This window comes from Babylonia areolata, chromosome 3 (assembly GCF_041734735.1).
Source record: "Babylonia areolata isolate BAREFJ2019XMU chromosome 3, ASM4173473v1, whole genome shotgun sequence".
Taxonomy (NCBI): Eukaryota; Metazoa; Mollusca; class Gastropoda; order Neogastropoda; family Buccinidae; genus Babylonia; species Babylonia areolata.
The window spans coordinates 26,691,054-26,715,647 of NC_134878.1; the positions used below are offsets into that span (position 1 = coordinate 26,691,054).

Here is a 24,594-nt window from a genome sequence, read left to right on the forward strand (position 1 = left end):
CTCCTCCCCCCCTCAACCCCCCCACCTCCACCCCCCCCCCCCCACACACACACACACAAACGCTCGCACGTGATTGCACTCACGCTTTTGCAAGTATGCACACACACTCATCGCGACCACTGAATCGTGCGCGCGCGCACACATACTGTCAGAGAGAGAGACAGAGACAGAGACACAGAGACACAGAGAGAGAGAGAGAGACAGAGAGAGAGAGAGAGAGAGAGAGAGAGAGAGAGAGAGAGAGAGAGAGAAATGAAATAAGATGAAATAAAATGAAATGTAATATAATATGATATTATAATACACATAAGCGTACTTCCTTACCTACCAAACGGCCACCACCCTTCCCCGTCCTACCAAAGCCCTCAGTACCCCACCCCTCCACCACCGCCACTCCCACTGACACATATGCGGGGTAAAATTTCCATAAACTACGGTCCCCTCCCAAGCATGATAATAATCCTTTCCACGCAAACACGGAGCTTAACTCTCTCCATACGAACGGCGAAAGAGACGACGTTAACAGCGTTTCACCCCAATTACCATCATCAAAATATTGCAAGCGGAAGGCTCTTATACTGAAGAGGTGAATGTTGACAAAGAATACCACACTTCTGACGACGGAAGCTAAAGGTTGAGTCATTCAGACACCCACTGGACATCTGAAGGGTCTGTGTAGAGGAGAAGAGATGACTGGCCGTACTGAGTGAGTTAAGGCTCGTTATTGCAGTCGGGCCGGACGGTTGACCTCACAAATGATAAGACGACAAGGGGCCGAATTGAGGGGCGGTCAGATTAGCGATATCACCGGTTCTGGAGAGAGCCCACAAAGCGCGATAACTGCAGGTTTTGTGGTGCCAAGAGTTTGAGCCCCGGTGCCAGGGTGTGTACCCGGAAAGAGCTGATTGGAAGACCCACAAGATAGGCTTGGGAATTAGGTTGTTTTTTTTTTGTTTTTTTTTTTTTTTTTAATCTTTTTTTTTTCTTCTTTTTTTTCAGGGGAAGGGGGATATGGCGTAGTTTTGATTGACTGGCTGACTGTTTTTAACGAAAAAAACCCAAAAAACCCCAAAACACCAAAAAAACAAAACAAAACAAACAAACAAAACAACAACAACAAAAAAAAAACCCTCTCAATTTTATCACAATTTGTGTGTCTGCTGTTCTGTCTGTTTATGAATGCCTGTCGATTTCTCTAACACACACACACACACACACACACACACACACACACACACACACACACACACACAAACACACACATTTGACACACACACGCGCGCGCACGCAAGTACGTACTGTCGTACGCCCCTTCCTCCCTTCCCCTCCTCCCCCCCCAGTCCCCGCACCTGACCCCCACTCTCCACACAGAGACGTTTCCAGTGTGTTTGTTGTCTGCGTCAATGCAGGCGCCGCTTATTTCAGATTGTTCATACCCAGGAGAGAGAGAGTGAGAAGAGAGAGAGAGAGAGAGAGAGAGAGAGAGAGAGAGAGAGAGAGGGGGGGGGGTATATACATACATACAATCGAAAAAATGTAAGAGAGAATATATTATGTATGTATATATGCATATACATACATGCATACACACACTGAAAAAAGTAAGAGACAGACAGACAGACAGGCAGAGATTTACACGGAAGAATCAGTTAGGTGTTGGACGTCTGATCCAGTGATCTCCAGTGATCATGTTTTCGGTGTATGTGGTGTGGGGTCGTTGGGGAAGGCAATTTTCTCCGATTGTCTTCAATTCACCCAGGTGTGAATGCTGTACCTGAATTCGGTGAGAGAAGGTTTAAACGGCGGAAGGAGAGAACTGGGCCCCGCCTTCCTATGCCGAGCCCTGGACCCAATGACTATAAATACACTACCCCCGTGGCCGCGAAAGGCAATGGCACCTTTCACATTTTTATTCTCTAAAATAATGATTTGAAGTGTACTTAACCTGGTTTCAGTTTCAGTTACAAGGACGGGTCAAAGTATGCGGACATTTCCAGACACACACACTGTAACCATGACACATGCTTAACAAAAGAGAGGAACAAGAAGAAAGAAAGAAAGAAAGACAAATGCTTGACCTACACACACAACAAGATCAAGGCATTAGTCAAGTCAAGTCCAGCAGAGTTGACTAGCTGTAACGACCTATTGTGTATCGTCCCGGCTTTACCAAAAGTCTTTGGGGCATGAGTTTTGGTGTTGTAGAGGTTTCGTACTTCGTTTAGGCGAGTCCTGGATATGTGTTTGGGGTGGGAGGTCCATATGACGCCCCAAGGGGGAGTCCTGACACCTGAAGAGGGGGTCCTCAGAGCTTTCTTAAATACTAGACCAAGCTGACCGTGTGGATGTGTTTGATTGATCGGTGACATTTGAAGGTATAAGTGTCTTGTGCCTTGGGGAGGTGTATGCTTGATTGGTTATTGGTTTCTCATGTCCCCACTACTAGAAAGATCTGTTTGGAAATTCTTGTCCGTGCTGATACAGCGGTTTTTTAGAAAGGGAAACAGTTCTTGTTTGGGTCACGTTTGGTGGTACTGCGATCGTTAATTATGATGTGGTTAGAGGGTTGCAAGGTATAAGGGTCTCCTCCCGTCTCTCTCTCTCCCTCTCTCTCTCTCTCTCTCTATATATATATATATATATATATTCCAAAAAGAAAGAACACACACACACACACACACACACACACACACAAAGAAAGAAAGAACACACACACACACACACACACACACACACACACAGAAAGAAAGAACACACACACACACACACACACACACACACAGAGAAAAGAACACACACACACACACACACACACACACACACACACACACACAGGAACGCGATGAAACGGACCTTGGCATTGAATGGCTGGTTTCTGGCAGCACAAGTGGTCACAGTCATGACGTAACAGGCTGGACAAGTCGGCAGGAGCACAGCCGGGTAGACTACTCAATTGATTGCTGGCTTGGTAGCCACTTGGCTGAGGCTGTTGAGTCTTGAGAAGACTGGAGGTGCCACACCAAAGTACCTCTAAGTTTCGCAGGAACACATTCAGAAAGAAGAAGGGATCATTTGTCACCATTGTTTTACACACAGAAAAAAAATAATAAGAGAGAGAGTGTGTATGTGTGTGTACGTATGTGAACTAGTGTGCATGTGTGCTATTGTGTGTGTATGTGTGTGTGTGTGTGTGTGTGTGTGTGTGCGTGCGTGCGTGCGTGTGTGTACGTGCGCTCATGTGAGTGCGTGTGTTTCTGTGTTTGGTGTTATGATCACGTGGGTAATAGCTGAATGCTGACAGCTAGCTATTGGGACCACACATATTTGTCATTATATTTTGCTTTCATCGTGTTTTAATCCGTTTTTTCATTTTCCCCTTTTCTTTTGTACGTATTTATGTCAAGTGGCTGTGTTATGAAAATGGAAATTAAAAACATGTTAAAAAAAAAGAGAAAAAGATCGCTTTAGGGACTATGTCGTTGAGGCAACTCTGTGCTAATGACAAAACTGAGGCGACGATTAATTCTTCTTCAAGAAGGTCCACATCTGCCTCTTTCCTGGACTGGTGATGCCATAGTTCGGTTTACTAGATCACCATAGAACCTCTGAGTCATTCCTGACTCAAGCCTCAGTATGCACGCAAGGTGGTCAATCCGATGCGCATAGTCAATTCTGAACTGCAGCTTATTAAATCTGTTCGTCAGTATCTTTATCTTGAAACTACAAAAAAACAACAACAAAAAACTCTTATTTTGTGCTTTCACAAATCGACTTCTGTGATTCACTTCTGACTGGTTGTCGTCATAATCTTCAGCGAATTCAAAAACTTTAAAACAATGCTGCCCGTCTGACTCTCAGAACCCCCACGTACTGATCACATTTCGCCTCCCCATCTCCATATTCTGAACTGGCTTCCAGTAAAGGTGATCATTCAAATTCATTCAAATTCAAATTCAAAATACTTTATTATCTGCTTCAACCAAAAACAGAAAATTCTCTTTAGGCTCACTTAAAATAAAATGCCCGTCAGCAAAAATCAAATTGATTTTTAGTTGCGTGTCTCTGCTTTTCTGCTTTGAACTCCGCTGGACAAAGCTATATTTCTGACCTTATCAACACTCAGTGCAAGAACCTATGGTCAACGATCTTTCCTCTTTGCTGCTTCTCATACCTGGAGCAATCCTCTACGTCATACCCCTCCTTCACCTGACTCCGTTTCTGTCACCAAAACCTTCTCTTTTCACGACCTGTCTGTCAGCACTCTTGGCTTTCCTGCTTCTCTAACACAGCCCCATGCATTCCAACTCACTGTGCATGAGAGAGAGGGAGAGAGAGAGGGAGCGAGAGGGAGGGAGAGAGAGGGAGAGAGAGGGGAGAGAGAGAGAGAGAGAGAGAGAGAGAGAGTCATGAGTAGTTTATGCAATTTGTAACTTTTTTTAAATGAGTATTCATTATCATTATTTTCATCATTATTATATCAACAACATTATCATTATTACTATTACTACTATTAGCGTTTCTTTCGCACGTCAGGGTGGCAGTCAATACTATCTGAGGGGTTGATTCAGGAATTTGATAAGGCACACCTGTTTATTTATGATCGTACATGCCGTCGTTGAAATGAAAGTCGTCTGGCAAGAGGAGTAGAACAGTCCCTTCCTATCCCGCTCTCTTGTCTCTTGTCACGTGAGTCTCTCGCGCCACCAATCTCATTGGCTGTTGTGTCAGCCATGTCTCGCGCCGCGCGCGCACTCCACTCCAAGACTTTGATAATCAAAATAAATAGTTTGGAATTTCCCTGTCCCCTCGTCCCTGCTCCCCCTCCACCCCTTGTATATCGTCCCCGGACATTTTTATGTTGCTGTTGTTGTTGTTGTTTTTTTAAGACACACACACACACACACACACACACACACACACACACACATACACACAGAGAGAGAGAGAGGGGACAGACAGACAGAAACGGAGACATAGGCTGAAACAGAGACAGAGAATGACAAATAGGCAGACAGAGAGACAGACAGACAGACAGACAGACACACACACACACACACACACACACACACACACACACAGAGAGAGAGGGGGGGGACAGACAGACAGACAGACAGAAACGGAGGCATAGGCTGAAACAGAGACAGAGAATGACAAACAGAGAGAGAGAGAGAGAAAAAGGATGTGTGTGTATGTGTCTGTTGCCTGGAGAGAGATAGAGGGGAACAGACAGACAGACAGACAGACAGACAGACAGACAAAGACCAAGAGAGGGAGTCAAACAGGCATGTACAGAATGACAGACACAGATAGACACTAGCACACAGACCAACACACGGTCACAGACAGACACACAGACGGACGGACAGACAAACAGACGGACAGACGGAGATACGCAACAAACACAGAGTAATCTGCAGCGCTGAGCCCAACTCAACAATCAAAACAACAAAAATGACCCCAGGTGAAGGTTTAAAAGGGGAACACCACAAAACGAACCTGTCACTTCTGATTTCTGATGTCCACCACCCTCCGCCCCGACCCCCTCACTCGCTCCCCCCCCCCTCCGCCCCAACCCCTCCACACCTTTCCCCCTCCACACCCACCAAGCTAGCTGATCAACGCAGGAATCTATCAGTTCGATTTTTTTTCTCTCTCCTCAGTCACACACACACACACACACACACACACACAGCACCGAGATATTCGGCAGAACGCGATTACTGTTGGAAGGGAGCATTGAGATATCAGTGTTTGAAGTTTTGTGGTGCTGGTGAGTTGAGTGTGGCTGGACTCATGAGATGTTTGTGGATATGTTGTTCTTGTTGTGAATAAGAGACTATATTAGCTAACACCAACAACAAAAAAGAAAAACGAAATAGAGACTATACGAGCTACCAAAAAACGAAAACAAAAAAAACTCGAAACAAACAAACAAAAAAATAAACAAACGGAAAAAGCACTGCGGATCATGTGGTGGTGTTTATTTCATTTTAGAGTAAGCAGTGTTGAAGGTGAGATACTATTCAATTTCTTTTTTTCCTTGTTTTATTTATTTCCCCGTGTGTGTGTGTGTGTGTGTGTGTGTGTGTGTGTGTGTGTGTGTGTGTGTGTGTGTGTGTGCGTGCGTGCGTGCGTGCGTGTGTGTGTGTGTGTGTGTGTGTGTGTGTGTGTGTGTGTGTGTGTGTGTGTGTGTGTGTGTGTCTGTCTGTCTGCCTGTCTGTGTTGACTCTGTGTGTGTGTGTGTGTGTGTGTGTGTGTGTCTGTCTGTCTGTCTGTGTTGAATGTGTGTGTGTGTGTGTGTGTGTGTGTGTGTGTCTGTCTGTCTGTCTGTCTGTCTGTGTTGACTCTGTGTGTGTGTGTGTGTGTGTGTGTGTGTGTGTGTGTGTGTGTGTGTGTGTCTGTGTCTGTGTCTGTGTGTCTGTGTCTGTCTGTCTGTCTGTCTGTCTGTGTTGACTCTGTGTGTGTGTGTGTGTGTGTGTGTGTGTGTGTGTGTGTGTGTTCGGATAACAGTACTATCCGTGTCTCTGCCTTCATGTTTGTGTCTATCATCCAAATGAATACATCTATCTGTGTATCCAGAGCATTTCTGTCTGATAGTATGTCTACTTCTTTCTGGGCTGGCTGTCTGTCTGTCTGTTTCTTAACCTGTCTGCCTGTCTGTTTCTCAACCTGTCTTTCTGTCTGTCTGTCTGTTTCTCAACCTGTCTTTCTGTCTGTCTGTCTGTTTCTCAACCTGTCTTTCTGTCTGCCTGTCTGTTTCTCAACCTGTCTGTCTGTCCGTCTGTCTGCTTCTCAACCTGTCCGTCTGTCTGCTTCTCAACCTGTCTGTATGTCTGCTTCTCAACCTGTCTGTATGTCTGCTTCTCAACCTGTCTGTCTGTCCGTCTGTCTGCTTCTCAACCTGTCTGTCTGTCTGTCTGCTTCTCAACCTGTCTGTCTGTCTGTCTGTTTCTCAACCAGTCTGTCTGTCTGTTTCTCAACCTGTCTGTCTGTCTGCTTCTCAACCTGTCTGTCTGTCTGTCTGTTTATCAACCTATCTGTCTGTCTGTCTGTCTGTTTCTCAACCTGTTTGTCTGTATGTCTGCTTCTCAACCTGTCTGTCTGTCTGTATGTCTGCTTCTCAACCTGTCTGTCTGTCTGTCTGTTTATCAACCTATCTGTCTGTCTGTCTGTCTGTTTCTCAACCTGTCTGTCTGTATGTCTGCTTCTCAACCTGTCTGTCTGTATGTCTGTTTATCAACCTATCTGTCTGTCTGTCTGTCTGTTTCTCAACCTGTCTGTCTGTATGTCTGCTTCTCAACCTGTCTGTCTGTATGTCTGTTTATCAACCTATCTGTCTGTCTGTCTGTCTGTTTCTCAACCTGTCTGTCTGTATGTCTGCTTCTCAACCTGTCTGTCTGTATGTCTGTTTATCAACCTATCTGTCTGTCTGTCTGTCTGCTTCTCAACCTGTCTGTCTGTCTGTTTCTCAACCTGTCTGTCTGTTTCTCAACCTGTCTGTCTGTCTGTCTGTCTGTCTGTCTGTCTGTCTGTTTCTCAACCTGTCTGTCTGTCTGTCTGTTTCTCAACCTGTCTGTTTGTCTCACACACACATTGTATTGTATTGTATTGTATTGTATTTGTAAAAATCCCAGACCATGTATCGGATTCAATCTCGTGAAGACTCGCTCCCTAGTGGGGCGAATGACTACAAGGCCACTGGCACTGCATCTCAATGTGATAATTGTTGTTATTGTCACACAGCCTCACGAACACAGCACACCGCTTAACGTGATTACAGCTTTAGTGACGCAACAGGATAACTGGACATCATCGGCTTTTCCAGTCCTCGCCATAACCACCATGATTATCATTATCCAAATTGCTGAGTTGATCACAAAGGAATGATCGCTCCCCTAAAAAAAAACCATAGCATTCAGTATAGTTTGAGGTAACATGCATGCAGAAAAGAATAAAACACACAATTTCGTGTGTCTGCTTTCATGTAATTTCTGGATGTGTGCCTCAGAATATTTCTAACCTTTTTAAAGTAAATATTCCCCCGAAAGTCTTCTCTCTCTGAGGACAGAATATTTGGTGTCCCCAAATTTAACGGGGAGAAACGGGGTGGGGCAGCTTTTTTTATTTCTTCAGCTGTGAAAACCTGAAAATCACTGCTTTTAATGTGCTACACACACACGCGCGCGCGCGCGCGCACAGAGAGAGAGAGAGAGAGAGAGGGGGGGGGGGGGGCACAGAGACAGTGATTAATTTTCACAAGTATTCTAGACCAACAGTGTGATGACGTCCCCGTGTGTGTGTGTGTGTGTGTGTGTGTGTGTGTGTGTATGTGTGTGTGTGTGTATCTGTGTCTGTGTGTGTCGCTGTGTGTCTGTATCTATGTGTCAGAGAGAGAGAGAGAGAAGTGAGAGGAAGTGAATGTATGAGACTGAGTGTTTGTGAGAATGAGTGAGTGTGTAAGAGAGTTTGTAGATGTAAATGTGAGTGAGAGAGTGAGTGAGAGACTGAGTCGAATAAGAGAGAGTGAGTAAGATAATGTATGCATGTATGTATGTATGTATCTGTCATTGAAAAATGAGCAACATAGGGCATGGTGTAAAGAAGACACACACACACACACACACACACACACACACACACATTTCCACAAGCTCCAAGATCCACCGTGTGATAGGACGCCTGACTGAGTGTCGTTAATTTCACACAGTTGACACAGAAGACAGCAACAGAGCTACGGAAGCCCTTCACTGTTACTCTGTGTGTGTGTGTGTGTGTGTGTGTGTGTGTGTGGGTGGGTGGGTATGTTTGTGTACGTAAACACACATACACACACATACACATAGACACACAAAGAGACAGACACACAGACGCCGACACACACACACACACACACACAGACACGGACACACACACACACACACACGCACAAACTCGAGTGCACACACGGCACACACGCTCCCCAGCACAGGCATGCGTTTGAATAGGTTATTTTCTGGTGTTGTGTACAGTGTTGACTGTCAATTTCAAAGGCCCAGCATGAGCTGATGACGTCACTGTACCGTAAACGCTTTCTTTATTTTGTTCCATCACAAAACAATCAGTCGTGTCTGTCGTTTCTCCGGATCAGTCTATAAACGACTGCATTGTCTTTGCCTCACCTCTGAGGCGCCGAGACACACAAGAATCAGTCATGTCTGCCCGTTTCTCCGGATCAGTCTATGAACGACTGCATTGTTTTTGCCTCACCTCTGAGGCGCCGAGGTACAACTGGTCAGGCGTTGGACTTGTGACCCAGTGTTCAGCAGTGATCAGGGTTTGAGTCCCCGTTTAGGCATCGTGTTGTGTCCTTGAGAAAGGCACTTTTCTTCGAGATTCCTCATTCTACCAAGGCGTGAATGCTCACTTTATATCGGTTAGGAGAGGTAAAAACGGACGAACCGGTGTCCATGGATATAAATTCACTGTCTATAGCCCTAAAGGTCTTCTGGAACTTAAAACTTGAACCTGAGGATTTAGCTTTATAGAAGTAGCTCTGCAATAAATCCACATCAAACAAAAATGAGACTGACTGTTGTACGTACTGCAACAGCAAATATGTTTCTCTCATGCCCGCGTAATCGTGTGTGTGTGTGTGTGTGTGTGTGTGTGTGTGTGTGTGTGTGTGTGTGTGTGTGTGTGTGTGTGTGTGAATGATGATGATTGAAAAAAAAAAATTGATGCACTACTAGTTAGACGATGACGAGAGTTCGTTTACAGAAATGTTCATCCCCCTTCCTCCATCCCCTACCCCCCCACTCGCCGGAAAAAAAGACGCACACACACACACACACACACACACACACACACAAACAAAACAAAAAACACACACACACACAAACGCACACACACACACGCACGCACGCGCGCGCACGCACACACACACACACACACACACACACACACACACACACACACACACACTCACACACACATACACACACACACACACACACACACACACACACACACACGAAAAAAAAACTCCCAAAACAGCAAACAAACATAAAGACAGCAACTCCGCACCCATACTTTCAGCCAATTCACAGCCAGTAGTGTTGAACTTTTGTATTTCATGAAGCTGCGCCACTCGCCAAACTTTGCTTTCCCCATAACAAGTTTCTAACGACACGTCACAAAATGATCACCTGTCAAGCCATTCACTCCCGGCACAAAAGAGTGTCTGTGCAAGAGAAGCCGGTGTAGCAAGCCTTTTCATACCCCTCTGGATTTTACCCCGGGGACAAAATCTGGCTAGCTCGGATTAACCCCGGGATCTAGGTAGTCTGGTCTGGAATGATTCCCGGGGGTTCTTCTTCTTCTTCGTTCGTGGGCTGCAGCTGCGACGTTCACTCGTATGTACACGAGTGGGCTTTTACGTGCATGACCGTTTTTTTAACCCGCCATGTAGGCAACCATACACCGTTTTCGGAGGTAACTCCTGGGGGTTAAAATTCAGCTAGTCATGACTGACTCCCTACCCTACCCCCTTGGTTGGATTTTACACACACACACACACACACACACACACACACACAACACACACACACACACACACACCCCACACACACACACACACACACACACACACACACAAACACACACACAAACACACACACAAACACACACAGATGGACGGAAGGATACCCATTCAGATCAAACGTCAAATGTTATATTTGAAACCAGAAACGTAAGGTTTAGGTATTGTTGCAGAAAGGATAATGATTCGTGTCGACTTTGGGCTTTGGACGGTGCGAAAACAGTCATGGTTGTAAACGTGCATGCATTCTCTCTGTCTTTCTGTCTCTGTCTGTCTGTCTGTCTGTCTGTCTGTCTCTCTCAGCATTTTTTTTTTCAGAAGCACTATACACAAAATTATGCGCATGACTCTCCCGACAGCTTAGTGTGTATAGATAGAGCGATCACTGTAAGACGACCAGTGCAAAAGAAACACCTTCTCTGTACCTTCTTTGTGACACTGAGGGGTACAATGGCTCTGGGATTTCACATAAACTTTTATGACTCTGAAGGCCGCGGTAATCCAGTGGTTTGGGTTGGTATATTCCCCCAGTGTGTATGGTCCATGGTCCACATCCACACTGCAACACGCGGGTTAACCCCTAGACTGCTGCTGACAAAGTACACTTATCAGTGAAGGGCTGTCACCTCACTGACATAACAATGAATTATAGTTCAGGTAGTCAGTCTCCACCCTCTGTCTGGACTGCTTCCTCATGGGAATCTATGACCTTAGATCAGTAATGTCAATTACTTCATTAGAAAGTACACGTTACATGGTTGACAAGTACACAAACGATAAGAACTGCAGTTCAAACTGATGCCGCACTGACATTTTACCTGGGTTCAGCGGTCAAGGGGTTACTGAACGAGATCTGTTTTCTTCAGGATGCCAGACAACAAACGTGAGGACCTGTCAATAACTTGATCCGGTTATTGTATACCTTCCTGAACAAACAACGGTCCAGAAAGTCAGAAACGGCGATATTCTAGTGGTGGGAACCAACTCATGTGAGAGGTGCATACCACAGGAGAAGGAAGAAGAGGGAGAGGAGAAGGAGAAGGACGAAGGGAGAGGAGAAGGAGAAGGGTGAAGAGGGAGAGGAGAATCACGAAGAGGGGGAGGAGAAGGAGAAGGACGGAGAGGGGGAGGAGAAGGACGAAGAGGGAGAGGAGAAGGAGAAGGACGGAGAAGGGAAGGAGAAGGACGAAGAGGGGGAGGAGAAGGACGGAGAGAGAGAGGAGAGGAAGGAGAAGGACGAAGAGGGAGAGGAGAAGGAGAAGGACGAAGAGGGAGGGGAGAAGGAAAAGGACGAAGAGGGGGAGGAGAACGAGAAGGACGAAGGGGGGGAGGAGAAGGAGAAGGACGAAGAAGGAGAGGAAGGAGAAGGACGAAGAGGGGGAGGAGAAGGAGAAGGACGAAGAGGGGGGGGGGGAGAAGGAGAAAGACGGAGAGGGGGAGGAGAAGGCGAAGGACGAAGAGGGGGAGAGAAGGAGAAGGACGGAGAGGGAAAGGAGAAGGAGAAGGACGGAGAGGGGGAGGAGAAGGCGAAGGACGAAGAGGGGGAGAGAAGGAGAAGGACAAAGAGGAGGAAAGAAGGAGAAGGACGAAGAGGGAGGAGAGAAGGACGGAGAGGGGGAGGAGAAGGAGGAGGACGAATAGGGAGAGGTGAAGGAGAAGGACGAAGAGGGGAGGAGAAGGACGAAGACGGAGTAGAGAAGGAGAAGGACGAAGAGGGAGAGGAGAAGGAGAAGGACGAAGAGGGAGGAGAGAAGGACGAGGAGGGAGAGGAGAAGAAGAAGGACGAGGAGGGAGAGGAGAAGGAGAAGGACGAAGAGGGAGAGGAGAAGGACGAAGATGGAGGAGAGAAGGAGAAGGACGAAGAGGGAGGAGAGAAGGACGAGGAGGGAGAGAAGAAGAAGGACGAGGAGGGAGAGGAGAAGCAGACTTTATTTCCTTCCTATTTCGCAAGACCGGTTTCAGTTTCAAGGAGGCGACAATTTGCAGAGTGGTCCATACACGCTACACCACATCTGCTTCAGAAAATAATAAAGGGGCAGGTGACCGACCTCCGCATAAATCGAACGCACTGGTCAAGCCTTGGCAGCCAAGCCTAGGATCAGTAACAATTTTCTGGAAAGTATCACCTTCACCTTCACCTCTCCCGTAGTCTGGGTTCAGACCGTTGGGGCACCGCTGCTGACCTGGCCACCACCCCTCTCCACTCTTCACGGTTTTCTGATTTCCTCAGGGCGTCACCGAGCGTCAAGCCTGTCCACCCCCGGATGTTGTCTTCCCATCTCTTCTTCTGCCGTCCTCTCCTTCTGCCTCCTTGTACGGTGCCTTGCAGGAACGTTTTGGCAAGACCAGATGATCGGGAGATGTGTCCATACCACCTAAGTTTGCGTTTTTTCACTATGGACAGAAGGTCTTCGTAGGGTCCAATACTTTGCTTGATTCTGTTCTTCACTTCCGTGTTAGTGATGTGGTCTCTGTAGGAGATGCCAAGTAGTCTACGAAAGCATCTCATCTCGACAGCTTGGATTCTTCTCTCGATGTCTGCAGTCAGGGTCCAAGTCTCGCAGGCGTAGAGCAATATTGATATAACCAGGGAACGCATCAGTCTGATTTTTGAGCTGAGAGCGATGTTTTTGTTGTTCCAGATGGTGTTCAGCTTGTTGAGTGCCATTGTTGTTTGGGCAATTCTCGAGAGTACTTCTGGTTTAGATCCTTCATCTGACACGATTGCTCCCAGATATTTGAAGCTGTGGACTGTTTTAAGCTTTTCGTCGTTGACTTTGATGTCAATGCTGATGCCGTTGGTGTTGTTAGTCATCAGTTTGGTTTTCTCCGCACTGATTTGCATTCCATACGATGTGGAGGCTTTGTCTAGATGTTTGACCAGGCTTGCCAGTTCTTCTTCTTTTCCAGCCAGTCCATCAATGTCGTCGGCAAAACGTAGGTTTGTGATTGTTCTGCCGCCTATGCTGACTGTTCCTACATGCTCTTCCAGTGCGTCAGTCATTATTCTTTCTAAGAAGATGTTGAAGAGTGTTGGGGAGAGTAGACAGCCTTGTCTCACTCCGACTGTGGTTCTGAACCAGTCCCCGATGCTATTGTTGAGGTAGACGGCGCTGGTGGCTTTGTCATAGAGGTGCTGTATCAGTCTGATCAGGTTGGCGTTGATGGCGAAGATCCCTTCCTTCTGTTAAGAAAGGGTGAATACCGTAGTCGCACCTTCTCGCCACGTTAATGTGGGTGTTTCCTCAGGGGGACACGGTGCAGGTTGTTTCAACCGACGCGGCACGGGAGCGAGCAACTGGCGCTATATCAAAACTAGATCTCGGCCTCTCCAATCAAGGAAAGCCGCAGCTAGACCAGTCTAGCATGGAGAGGGATGGGCTCCGCCATGCTTTTCTGCCCAAGACTCACCGCATGAATGACGACCTTGATTTTAAGAAGGCATTTGACAGGGTCTGGCATGCAGCTTTGTGGGCTACCATGAATCTGTACAACATCAACGCCAACCTGGAAAGTATGCACACTCTCAAACCAATTGTCCAGCAGCAAGTAATTATGGGAGGCTCTGTGGCAGAACTGGAATGACGTTTAACTTCTGACGCAGCATTCGCCAGTCGTCAGGGTTCGAGACCCCGTTTCGGAATGGTGTCCTGTCACTGGACAAGACACTTTATTCCGAATTTCGTTCACTCCACCTATGTGTAGATTTTTTTCCCCCCATCATCTGCACCATTTCAGTGGCATTACTCCCACGCCGCTCATTTAGATTCCCCCGCTACACGACCACACCCGGGTTCATCTGTCAAAGTTCCATCGTCGGCAGTCCGCAGGGAACCATGGATGTTAGGTCGCCAGGAGGCCACACACCAGAGGAGACCCTGCACTGCTGCTGAGTCACTTCGGTGGTGTTCAGTGATGCCTGTTTCTGATTCAACGTACTTAGGACACCACCTACTAAGCCCCCTACTAACGGAGGGGGGGGGGGTCAGGGTCTGGTGTGGTTGGGGATCAGGGGGGGGTGTCGGAGGGGTACAATCTGGATAAACATATCAATAGAAAGAACATTGTTATAATATGAACTCGCGTGCTGGCAAATCTCAACAGAATCAGACAAGCTGATTAAAAAAGTCGAGGGGGATGTTTTGGTTATCATTGATTGTCGTTCAGCCGGCAATAATTCAAGGGTTAAGAGAGAGAGAGTCACTATAGTCTACCGTGTTGGCGCTGTGTTATCAAAAGCGGACAGTCAGACCCCACGGACAAGAGAAAGTACCGGATTAACGCCTGGCACTGACTCCGAGCACTGTGTGGACTCCGCTGGAATCGGACCCAAAACACTCCCTTGGACATAGGTCAGGTCATGCCTTTAGCTTTGCTTTCTGTTTTTCCCTGGGACTGATGTCAGGTCAGGCCTTTAGCTTTGCTTTCTGTTTTTCCCTTTGACTGATGTCAGGTCAGGCCTTTAGCTTTGCTTTCTGTTTTTCCCTGGGACTGATGTCAGGTCAGGCCTTTAGCTTTGCTTTCTGTTTTTCCCTGGGACTGATGTCAGGCCAGGCCTTTAGCTTTGCTTTCTGTTTTTCCCTGGGACTGATGTCAGGTCAGGCCTTTAGCTTTGCTTTCTGTTTTTCCCTTGGACTGACGTCAGGCCAGGCCTTTAGCTTTGCTTTCTGTTTTTCCCTTGGACTGATGTCAGCCAGGCCTTTAGCTTTGCTTTCTGTTTTTCCCTGGGACTGATGTCAGGTCAGGCCTTTAGCTTTACTTTCTGTTTTTCCCTTGGACTGATGTCAGGCCAGGCCTTTAGCTTTGCTTTCTGTTTTTCCCTTGGACTTAGGTCAGGTCATGCCTTTAGCTTTGCTTTCTGTTTTTCCCTTGGACTGACGTCAGGTCATGCCTTTAGCTTTGCTTTCCGTGTTTCTCCCGTCACTCCACACCATGCGTCATGTCAACTCCAGCCACTTTTTTTTCTAGGGGAATGTGTAACGCATGCTTTATTGATTGATTGATTGATTGATTTTATTTTCGTTTAATTCACTCTATTTATTGATATGTTTATTTATTTTTCATTCTTATCTTTATCAATTTATATATACATATATATATATGTTTGTCGTTTTCTTTTTTTTTTTATCTATTGATTTGTTTGTTTGTTTATTCATTTATTTTTTTCCATTTTTCTATCTGTCTACCTACCTACCTACCTATCTATCTATCTATCTATCTATCTATCTATCTATCTATCTATCTATCTATCTATCTATCTATCTATCTATCTATCTGTCTGTCTGTCTCTGTCTGTCTGTCTATCTATCTATCTATTTATCTATCTATCTGTCTGTCTGTCTATCTGTCTATCCATATATCTAGTTAGTTAGTTAGTTAGTTAGTTAGTTAGTTAGTTAGTTAGTTAGTTAGTTAGTTAGTTAGTTAGTTAGTCAATCATTCTTTTTATCTATTCATTTGCTCTTTTTGGTTGAAATCAAGACAAGCACGAGGGGCTCAGGTTGGGGCAGAAGTGGAACGACTCCGTTCCATGTCCCCCGAAAGACTCTAAGGCATTCCTTCCGGGAGTGGAACTGCTCCCAAAGGACTCCCCATGGAGCTCGTTGGGGCTGACCATAGATACACTCTTTTTGTGTTCATGTGAAGTTAACATAGCACTGCCTCTAATTGATTGCTGGAGTGGTAATCTTCTTCTTCGTTCGTGGGCTGCAATTCCCACGTTCACTCGTATGTACACGAGTGGATTTTACGTGTATGACCGTTTTTACCCCGCCATGTGGGCAGCCATACTCCGTGTCCGGGGGTGTGCATCTGGGTATGTTATTGTTTCCATAATCCACCGAACGCTGACATGGATTACAGGATCTTTAACGTGCGTATTTGATCTTCTGCTTGCGTATACACACGAAGGGGGTTCAGGCACAAGCAGGTCTGCACAAACGTTGACCTGGGAGATCGAAAAAATCTCCACCCTCCACACAGATCGAAAAAATCTCCACCCTCTACCCACCAGGCGCCGTTACCGAGATTCGAACCCGGGATCCTCACACTGTAAGTCCAACACTTTAACCACTCGGCTGTTGCGCCCATCGCTGGAGTGGACATGATACCAACCTACACTGATTCGTCACACAGTGTTGGACGGCTGCCCTAAATTGATCCCAGCCTCTTATCTTTCACCAGTGATACAGGAAGCTATGCTCTCTAATCAATTTGTTCATCACAGGTTTCCAATTTGTTGATGACAGATAAGTAAATACGCTGGTAGCGACGTCGTAATGTTATGAACTCTGTTGATGACAGTGAAAGGCTTGCAGAGGAAGCACTTGGGACCGTGATGCTTGTGATCCAACACGTCATGTTTCATGAGTTATCAAACAATCCTTCACCCAGCGGATGATCCAGCACGTCATGTTTCATGAGTTATCAAACAATCCTTCACCCAGCGGATGATCCAACACGTCATGTTTCATGAGTTATCAAACAATCCTTCACCCAGCGGATGATCCAACACGTCATGTTTCATGAGTTATCAAACAATCCTTCACCCAGCGGATGATCCAGCACGTCATGTTTCATGAGTTATCAAACAATCCTTCACCCAGCGGATGATCCAACACGTCATGTTTCATGAGTTATCAAACAATTAACCCCTTGGTTGTTGCTGCCCAGTGTGTTCACCAGTTGCAGTTTTTTCGAGGAGGCTTCACTGAGTTCGGCCAAATCCACATACGCTACACCACATCTGCAAGGCAGATGCCTGACCATCAGCATAACCCAACGCGCTTAGTCAGGCCTTGAGTGCATGCATATATATTTGTGTGCCTATCAGAGTGGATCTACAGAATTTTGCCAGAGGACAACACTCTCGTTGCCATGGGTTCTTTTTCAGTGCGCCAAGTCCGTGCAGCAAACGGGACCTCGGTTTACTGTCTCGTCCGAAAGTACTAAACGATCAGTTCCATATCCCAGTCAAACATGGGAGAAAGGGCGAGAGCGGGATTCGAACCCACACCCTCACGGACTTACTATATTATTGGCAGCTGAGCGTCTTAACCATTCTGCCACCTTACTCCCGTTCGTCAGTGAAGGCCTGTTGTCTGAGGTAAGATAGGAGTTACAGGTCAGGGTGGTCTCCTATGGTGTGTGGCCTCCTGGCGACCTAACATCGATGGTTCCCTGCGGACTGCCGACGATGGAACTTTGACAGATGAACCCGGGTGTGGTCGTGTAGGGGGGGAATCTAGATGAGCGGCGTGGGAGTAATGCCAAATGTGGACATTTTCTTCCTGGAAATATGAGGTGCCAAGGCAGAATGGGTCAGGCGTTGAACTTGTGACAGGGTTCATCAGTGGTCAGGGTTCCAGGCCTCGTTTCGGCAATGTGCTTTGTCCTTGGGAAAGGCACTGCACTCCGATTTTCCATCACTCCACCCAGGTGTGAATGGGTACCTGACTTTGGTTGGCGAAAGAGAGGACTGGGCCCTGCCTTCATATGCGGAGCCCTAGACACAGTGGGTGTGAATTCACTGCCTTCCTATGCCGAGGCCTAGACACAGTGGGTGTGAATTCACTGCCTTCCTATGCCGAGGCCTAGACACAGTGGGTGTGAATTCACTGCCTTCCTATTCCGATCCCCAAGACACAGTTGATATGAATTCACTGCCTTCCTATGCCGAGGCCTAGACACAGTGGGTGTGAATTCACTGCCTTCCTATTCCGATCCCCAAGACACAGTGGATATGAATTCACTGCCTTCCTATGCCGAGGCCTAGACACAGTGGGTGTGAATTCACTGCCTTCCTATGCCGAGGCCTAGACACAGTGGGTGTGAATTCACTGCCTTCCTATTCCGATCCCCAAGACACAGTGGATATGATTTCACTGCCTTCCTATGCCCAGCCCTAGACACAGTGGGTGTGAATTCACTACTACGATGACCGTAAAAGGCTATGGGACCTTTAACCTTTTTAATGTTGATGTGGAACCTTTAACCCTTTCAGCCATATCCACCAAGTGTTGAAATGCCTACGTTTTGATGTGTAGGTATTCGTTTCTTTTTCTTCTTCTTCTTCTTCTTTTTTTTTTTTAACCTCTTGGGATAGCATTACTTTTGTTCTGCAAAGTCAATGACACCTTTCAAACGTACACAGGTAGCAGTTCTTTTCCTTCTCTAAAGTAATAGCACACTGTTTTCATTTCACCGAGGTTCAGCAGTTGAGGGGTTAAGGTTCCACAACCAGCACGTGTCCCTTCTCCCCAGGGTGGGGCAAGGGGGGGAGGGGGAAGGGGGAGGGGGCGAGGGCGTCAGTCGAGCATTATATTTCGCTTTCATGTATGGCTGTGTTTGACAGTGTCATAATTATCATGAAATCGATATCAGGACCTCAGAGTGTTTCTACCTCTTGCCTTTATACTTGCCATTGATTGGCTGGAAGCGGGAGGGTGGTGGTGGAGGAGGGGGTGTGGGATTGTGTGTGGGGGTGTGGGTGGAGGGTGGGGGGCATTGATTTATATTGGGGGGCAGGGCAGGGTAGGGAGGAGATATGAAGGAAAAAAAACAAAAACAACAGAGAGTGGTGTGAAAGTGAGTGGGTGTGCAAGTATGTGTGTGTTTGCTGCTCTGTTTTTTTTGTGCTTGTCACTTTCGTTGGCGTGTGTGTGTGTGTGTGTGTGTGTGTGTGTGTGTGTGTGTGTGTGTGTGTGTGTGTGTGTGTGTGTGTGTGTCTGTGTGAATGAGAGAGAGAGAGAGAGCGAGAGAGAAAGTGAGTGTGTGCATGTATGAGAGACAGATAGACAGACAGAGGGAGAGAGAGAGAGAGAGTACTCATCCCACACTTTGTTTCAAAATATCACACCGGTCACAGCTGCTTCAAGAAAATTTTCGCTGCTCTTTTTTTTTTTTTTTTTATTTTTCATTTCTTTATATAATTTTTAGCGATGTTACTGTTTATAATGAATAATGGACACCACTAATTGTTTATTATTACTATTGTTGCCAGTAGTTGTAGCAGCAACAGCAGAGGCAGCAGCAGCAGCAGCAGCAGTAGTAGTAGTAGTAGTAGTAGTATCACCTGTTGTATATTTATTTATCTGTTTCAGTTTCTGTTGCAGATTCGATGGACAGACGGGCGACAAGTGCTTCTCTGGTAGTTAGGAACCAGTCCAAATCACATGGTCATGAACGCAAGGCGAGAACATAGAGTGAATTCATTGCTCCTCAACAGGACCACAGGAACATCGTAAATTTCCTTGACTTTAGTTTCTGGAATATCATCCGGTATCAACATCCTGAGATATACTAACAAAAAAACAAAAAAAAAAAAAAAAAAAAAAAACGATCAACTGAAGTTACATACATTGTTCTTTATTCTCTCTGAATCAAACATTGTGACGTCCCCCAGCTCTCTAAAAAATTCAAAAGAAAAAAATCTTCAGATAAACTGTCTGCAACTGAAAACCTCAGGTGGAAAATTAACTTGTAAAGACTCGTTTTCTTTCTCCTGCCTTAGCTGTTGCACACACTTCGCCATTGTCAAAACGAAACAAAGGCATATAATATACAGCATTATAGCACATACACCAATCCATGTAGAGGTTGCAAAGATCTGAGCATAATTTGCTTGTATACCAGAGAGAGAAAAGGTTAAGAGAGTACGTTACGAGAGAAAAATAAATCCAGAGTTTACGAGACCGAAAGAGAGAGAGAGAGAGAGAAAAAAAAGTTCAGATTTAAGAGGTCAGACATATTTTTTTTGTAAATCATTCACAATGACGTCACAGGCGGAGACGTTCTGTCGCAACCGTCGCCTTTTTGACGTCAGAAGAGGGGTGGTGTATTTACGGAGGACCGACAACCTGGCGCAGCATCAGTGGCGTCACTACGGGACGGTGCCCGCCATCCGAACCCACGTCATCCGAGACATCGGCGTCACCACGCACCTTCCTGGCGTCACCGCTTCCCAGCATGACGCCGCTTCCGCCGCCGACCCCAGCTTGGTGGAGACCACCACCGCCAGAGAGTCGGAGAGTGACGCCACGGAGAGCCCGCGGAGAGAGGAGGAGAGTGACAAGTCGGCGAACCGGACTCGGGTCCTGGAGGAGTTTGTCAGCCACCCAAACATCTCCCTGACGGAGGTGACAGACGCCGCCACTGGATCCCCGGCCGGAGCAGGCCCACCCCCACCCTTTGCGGACAGCGCCGTGAAGCCTCAGTCCCTGGAGGGGGAGCAGCAGCAGCACCCCCACCACCACCATCACCCACAGTCTTCTTCAGCCGACCCACCTCCCACCCACTCCTCCTTCTCCCTCTCCCTCTCTCCCAGCGACATCCTCTCATCCCAGGCAGCAGATACCCCCGGCACGGACTTCTCCGGTATGCCTCCCACCCTCCCCGCCTTCCGCCAGCCCCTCTCCACCTCCAAGCACGACCAGCACAGCTTCCGCACACAGCACGACTTCCCGGAAGGGGCTCCAGAGGGCGCTGTCTTCGACACGTGGGGCTCACGTGACTGGGTGGTGGAGAGCAAGCTGGAGGATGACGTCACCACGGCCAAGAGCCACGCCCCCAAACGCTACCCCATCATGAGTCGGGTGGGGGCGGGGAGGAAGGCGGGGGTGGGCCACCGGCCGATGAAGACCCTGACGGACTTCCGGTCTGGGAACGGAACTGTGCGGGTGATCCACCCCCTGCCGCCTGTAGCGGTGAGTCCCGGAGTGAAAGTGGATAAAGGAGTACTGTATAGCACAACGGAGCATAACAACCAATGATAGTGTTAATGCACCATGTTGTTCCTCCCCCCTCAACCCCCCACCACCACTCGCACTTATGACGTTTCCATCAATTGTTGCATTTGTATTGTATTGTATTGTATTGTATTGTATTGTATCAGTAATGACATCTCCATCAATCATTGCGAGGAAACAAACTTTATCTTTTGTACTGAACTGCATTGCCTTGCCTTGCACATTACTTTTTGTTACACCATATGTGTCTGTGGTTCCCCATAACATCATCGTCATCACCCCCATCATCATTCATCATATAACAACACATAAAAGAAACACACACACACACACACACACACACACACACACACACACACACACACACACACACACACACACACACACACACACACACACACACACACACATACATACACACACACACACACACACACACACACACACACACATACACACACACACACACACACACACACACACACACACACACACACACACACACACACACACACACACACACACACACACACACACACACACACACACACACACACGAGGAAACTACGCACGAAGGGAAAAGGACAGAAAACAGGACACCCTTGACGTCATAGAGAATCTAAATGACCGTTTGAAAACTGCACTGAATGAGGACCATGAGCCTTTTGGGAGCACTTGACCAGAAGGCCAGTGGACAGACACGGCAGATTTAGAGGCCCCATGTGCATGGGCAAATATCCGTTACAGGTCATTCAACCACACTGCCGTTACTGATAATGACCGTATGATTCAGCAGCGAGTGAACAATAACTCAAAAAATATATTGGTGTGTGTGTGTGTGGGGGGGAGGGGGGGGAGGGAGGGGGGGAGGCTTCTTTCAGGTGTGTCGGTTATAGATTGTCTTGTCACATGAACCACAACTAGAAAAGCCAAGAAACGAAATATATTCTAAAGTAACGCATACATTGGTTATGCACTTCAGTTTTGAAATGGTTCAAAGTATGATTGGCTGTCCGTCGTTAATTTTACTACTGACTAGTTAGTTTGTTGCTTTATATTGTGTCTTGTACATATGGTTTACAGATAATGTAGATTCTATTGATGTTTTTAAAATGCCAAATAATGAGAAAGACAATGAGTGAGGCAAGGGTGGAGTGAGGGAGGGGTGAATTCTCGTCTGGAATCACACCTGAGGGAAGACGTTGAGTGAGGGGTGAGAGAGGGGTGAGGGAGGGGTGGATTGTCGTCTGGAATCACACTTGACGGAAGACCTTGAAGAAACGAAGGAAAGAGCATACTCTGTAGTCCAGAGTGAAAGCAAATAACGACCCAGCCAATCATGTAGTAGGTTTAGATTTTTTTTTCAAAAAGTGTTAAAAAAAGAAAACCTTGTGTGTTCTGAGACAACACAATATAATACACTATTTTACAATGCGATGCAGTTTGATGCAATACAACACAATGCAACACAACACAATACAATAAAATACAATGAATACAATAAAATACAATACAATACAGTACAACACAACACAACACAACAACCCCAACGGCACTGTGACCACCCCACCCCTTCCCTCCTGTGCTGCAGAGAGGAGGACCCTACCCGGAGCAGGACGACAACGACGATGACTTTGACCTGGCCGCCCTGGAGCGGGAGAGGACCTACGCCGTGCTGAAGCGCATCGACCGCCTCCTGGAGCCCAGCCGGGCCTTCTTCATCTCCGACCTCACGTCCTCCCAGCTGGAGGTCTGCCCCTCCACCCCCTCCACCTCAGACCTCACGGACTCTCTGGAGCCTCACCTCCAAGGGGATCCCCCTCCCCCTCCCCCGCACACACACGACCGGGTGTACGTGCACAGTGACAACTTTCAGAAATACTTTGCCACCGACGCCGTCGGTGACTTTCCTGCTGCTGCACGTGCGGCGAGGAGCGACGTGTGTGAGGAAGGGGACCCCCATCAAGGGTACTACGATCGTATCCAGGCACGGCTGGCTCACTTCTACGGGCACACAGAGAGCTCAGATCGGCCTGGAAAGGACTCGTCTTCTTCTGTTCCCCAGGTAACAGCAACAACAGCAAGGGCAACGATCCGTCGTCGTGGGCACTCGGAGCCTCCTCCACGAGATCGTTCTGACGACCCGTTTGGTGGTGATAGTGGAGGTGGTGGTGGTGGTGGGACGCTCTGTGGTGGATCCTATCCCGGGACAAGTCAGCCGTTTCTCCTCGACCCCACGTGCCCAGAACGGTCGTGGTGGTGTGATAACGGGAGTGTATGAGGATCTTCGGGAGCCTCCTGTGCCCAACACTCGGCCCGGACCTGCTCATTCTCCAAGAGCGTTGCCTCCTCTGAAGAACGCACGGTCTAAGGAGTCCTTGGCTGACTCCTGCAGCAGCAGCAGCAACAACAACAACAACAACAACAAACACCACAGCCACTCCTGGAACCTGCGAGCTGCCGCTAGGAACAGGAGGAGGAGGGGTGAGGTGAAGGGGGTGAGGGCAGCTGGTGGAGGAGGGGGGGAGAGGAGGGGAAAGGGGTGGGGAACGCTGGGGGAGGTGGTGAAGAACCTGGAGAAGCGAGGGGTGGACCTGCACAGGAAGTGCCAGGAATGGGTCGATGCCTGCTTCTCTGATGCTGCGGAGGTGGCTGACATGTCATGGACACTGTGTGGGGCTCGGCTGGTTTCTTCGTGAACTATCGTCCGTTCCAGTGACTATATTATAAAGAAATAAAGGTTCATTAACATCTCTCTGGTCTTTGGAAGACGGAAGAAGAAACCTCCCATGTCATGTTCTGTTCCCTGCACTTCTCTTGGATTTTTTATTAACATAATTCTCCAAACAGTTTCAGAATTAGATCACGGGTGGTTTTTGAATACACACCAGGAAGCGACGCAGATTAAAGAGACTGCCTGACTAGTGCTCTGGACAACTGCTTTTTTTCCTCTTTCGTTTTGTTCAAAGCAGATGTGGTATGGCGATTTTGGATCAGTCTGTATGGTTTGACGCCTCCTTGAAACTGAAACTTGTCTCAGCAAGGAGATCAATGCCTGATGTGCCTCTGTTCTCAATGTCTGATGTGCCTCTGTTCTCAATGTCTGATGTGCCTCTGTTCTCAATGTCTGTTATGCCTCTGTTCTCAATGTCTGATGTGCCTCTGTTCTGAATGTCTGTTGTGCCTCTGTTCTCAATGTCTGTTATGCCTCTGTTCTCAATGTCTCATGTGCCTCTGTTCTCAATGTCTGTTGTGCCTCTTTCTCAATGTCTG

General features: G+C 47.3%; 1 protein-coding gene across 3 annotated transcripts; it reads left to right on the top strand.

Annotated features, from left to right (window-relative positions):
* The first annotated feature begins 5,661 nt into the window (after positions 1 to 5,661).
* On the top strand, positions 5,662 to 24,028 carry LOC143279895 (uncharacterized). Of its 3 annotated transcripts, none has more exons than XM_076584200.1 (3): positions 5,662 to 5,770; positions 19,690 to 21,279; positions 22,913 to 24,028. In XM_076584200.1, exons 2-3 carry the CDS (start codon positions 20,347 to 20,349, stop codon positions 23,600 to 23,602), a joined length of 1,623 nt encoding a protein of 540 aa, XP_076440315.1. In that variant the 5' UTR covers positions 5,662 to 5,770; positions 19,690 to 20,346; the 3' UTR covers positions 23,603 to 24,028. The 3 variants fall into 3 exon arrangements, with proteins under 3 accessions (XP_076440315.1, XP_076440314.1, XP_076440316.1); XM_076584199.1 differs by having other exon boundaries at positions 5,678 to 6,011; XM_076584201.1 differs by lacking the exon at positions 5,662 to 5,770 and having other exon boundaries at positions 19,683 to 21,279.
* The last annotated feature ends 566 nt before the right edge of the window (positions 24,029 to 24,594 follow it).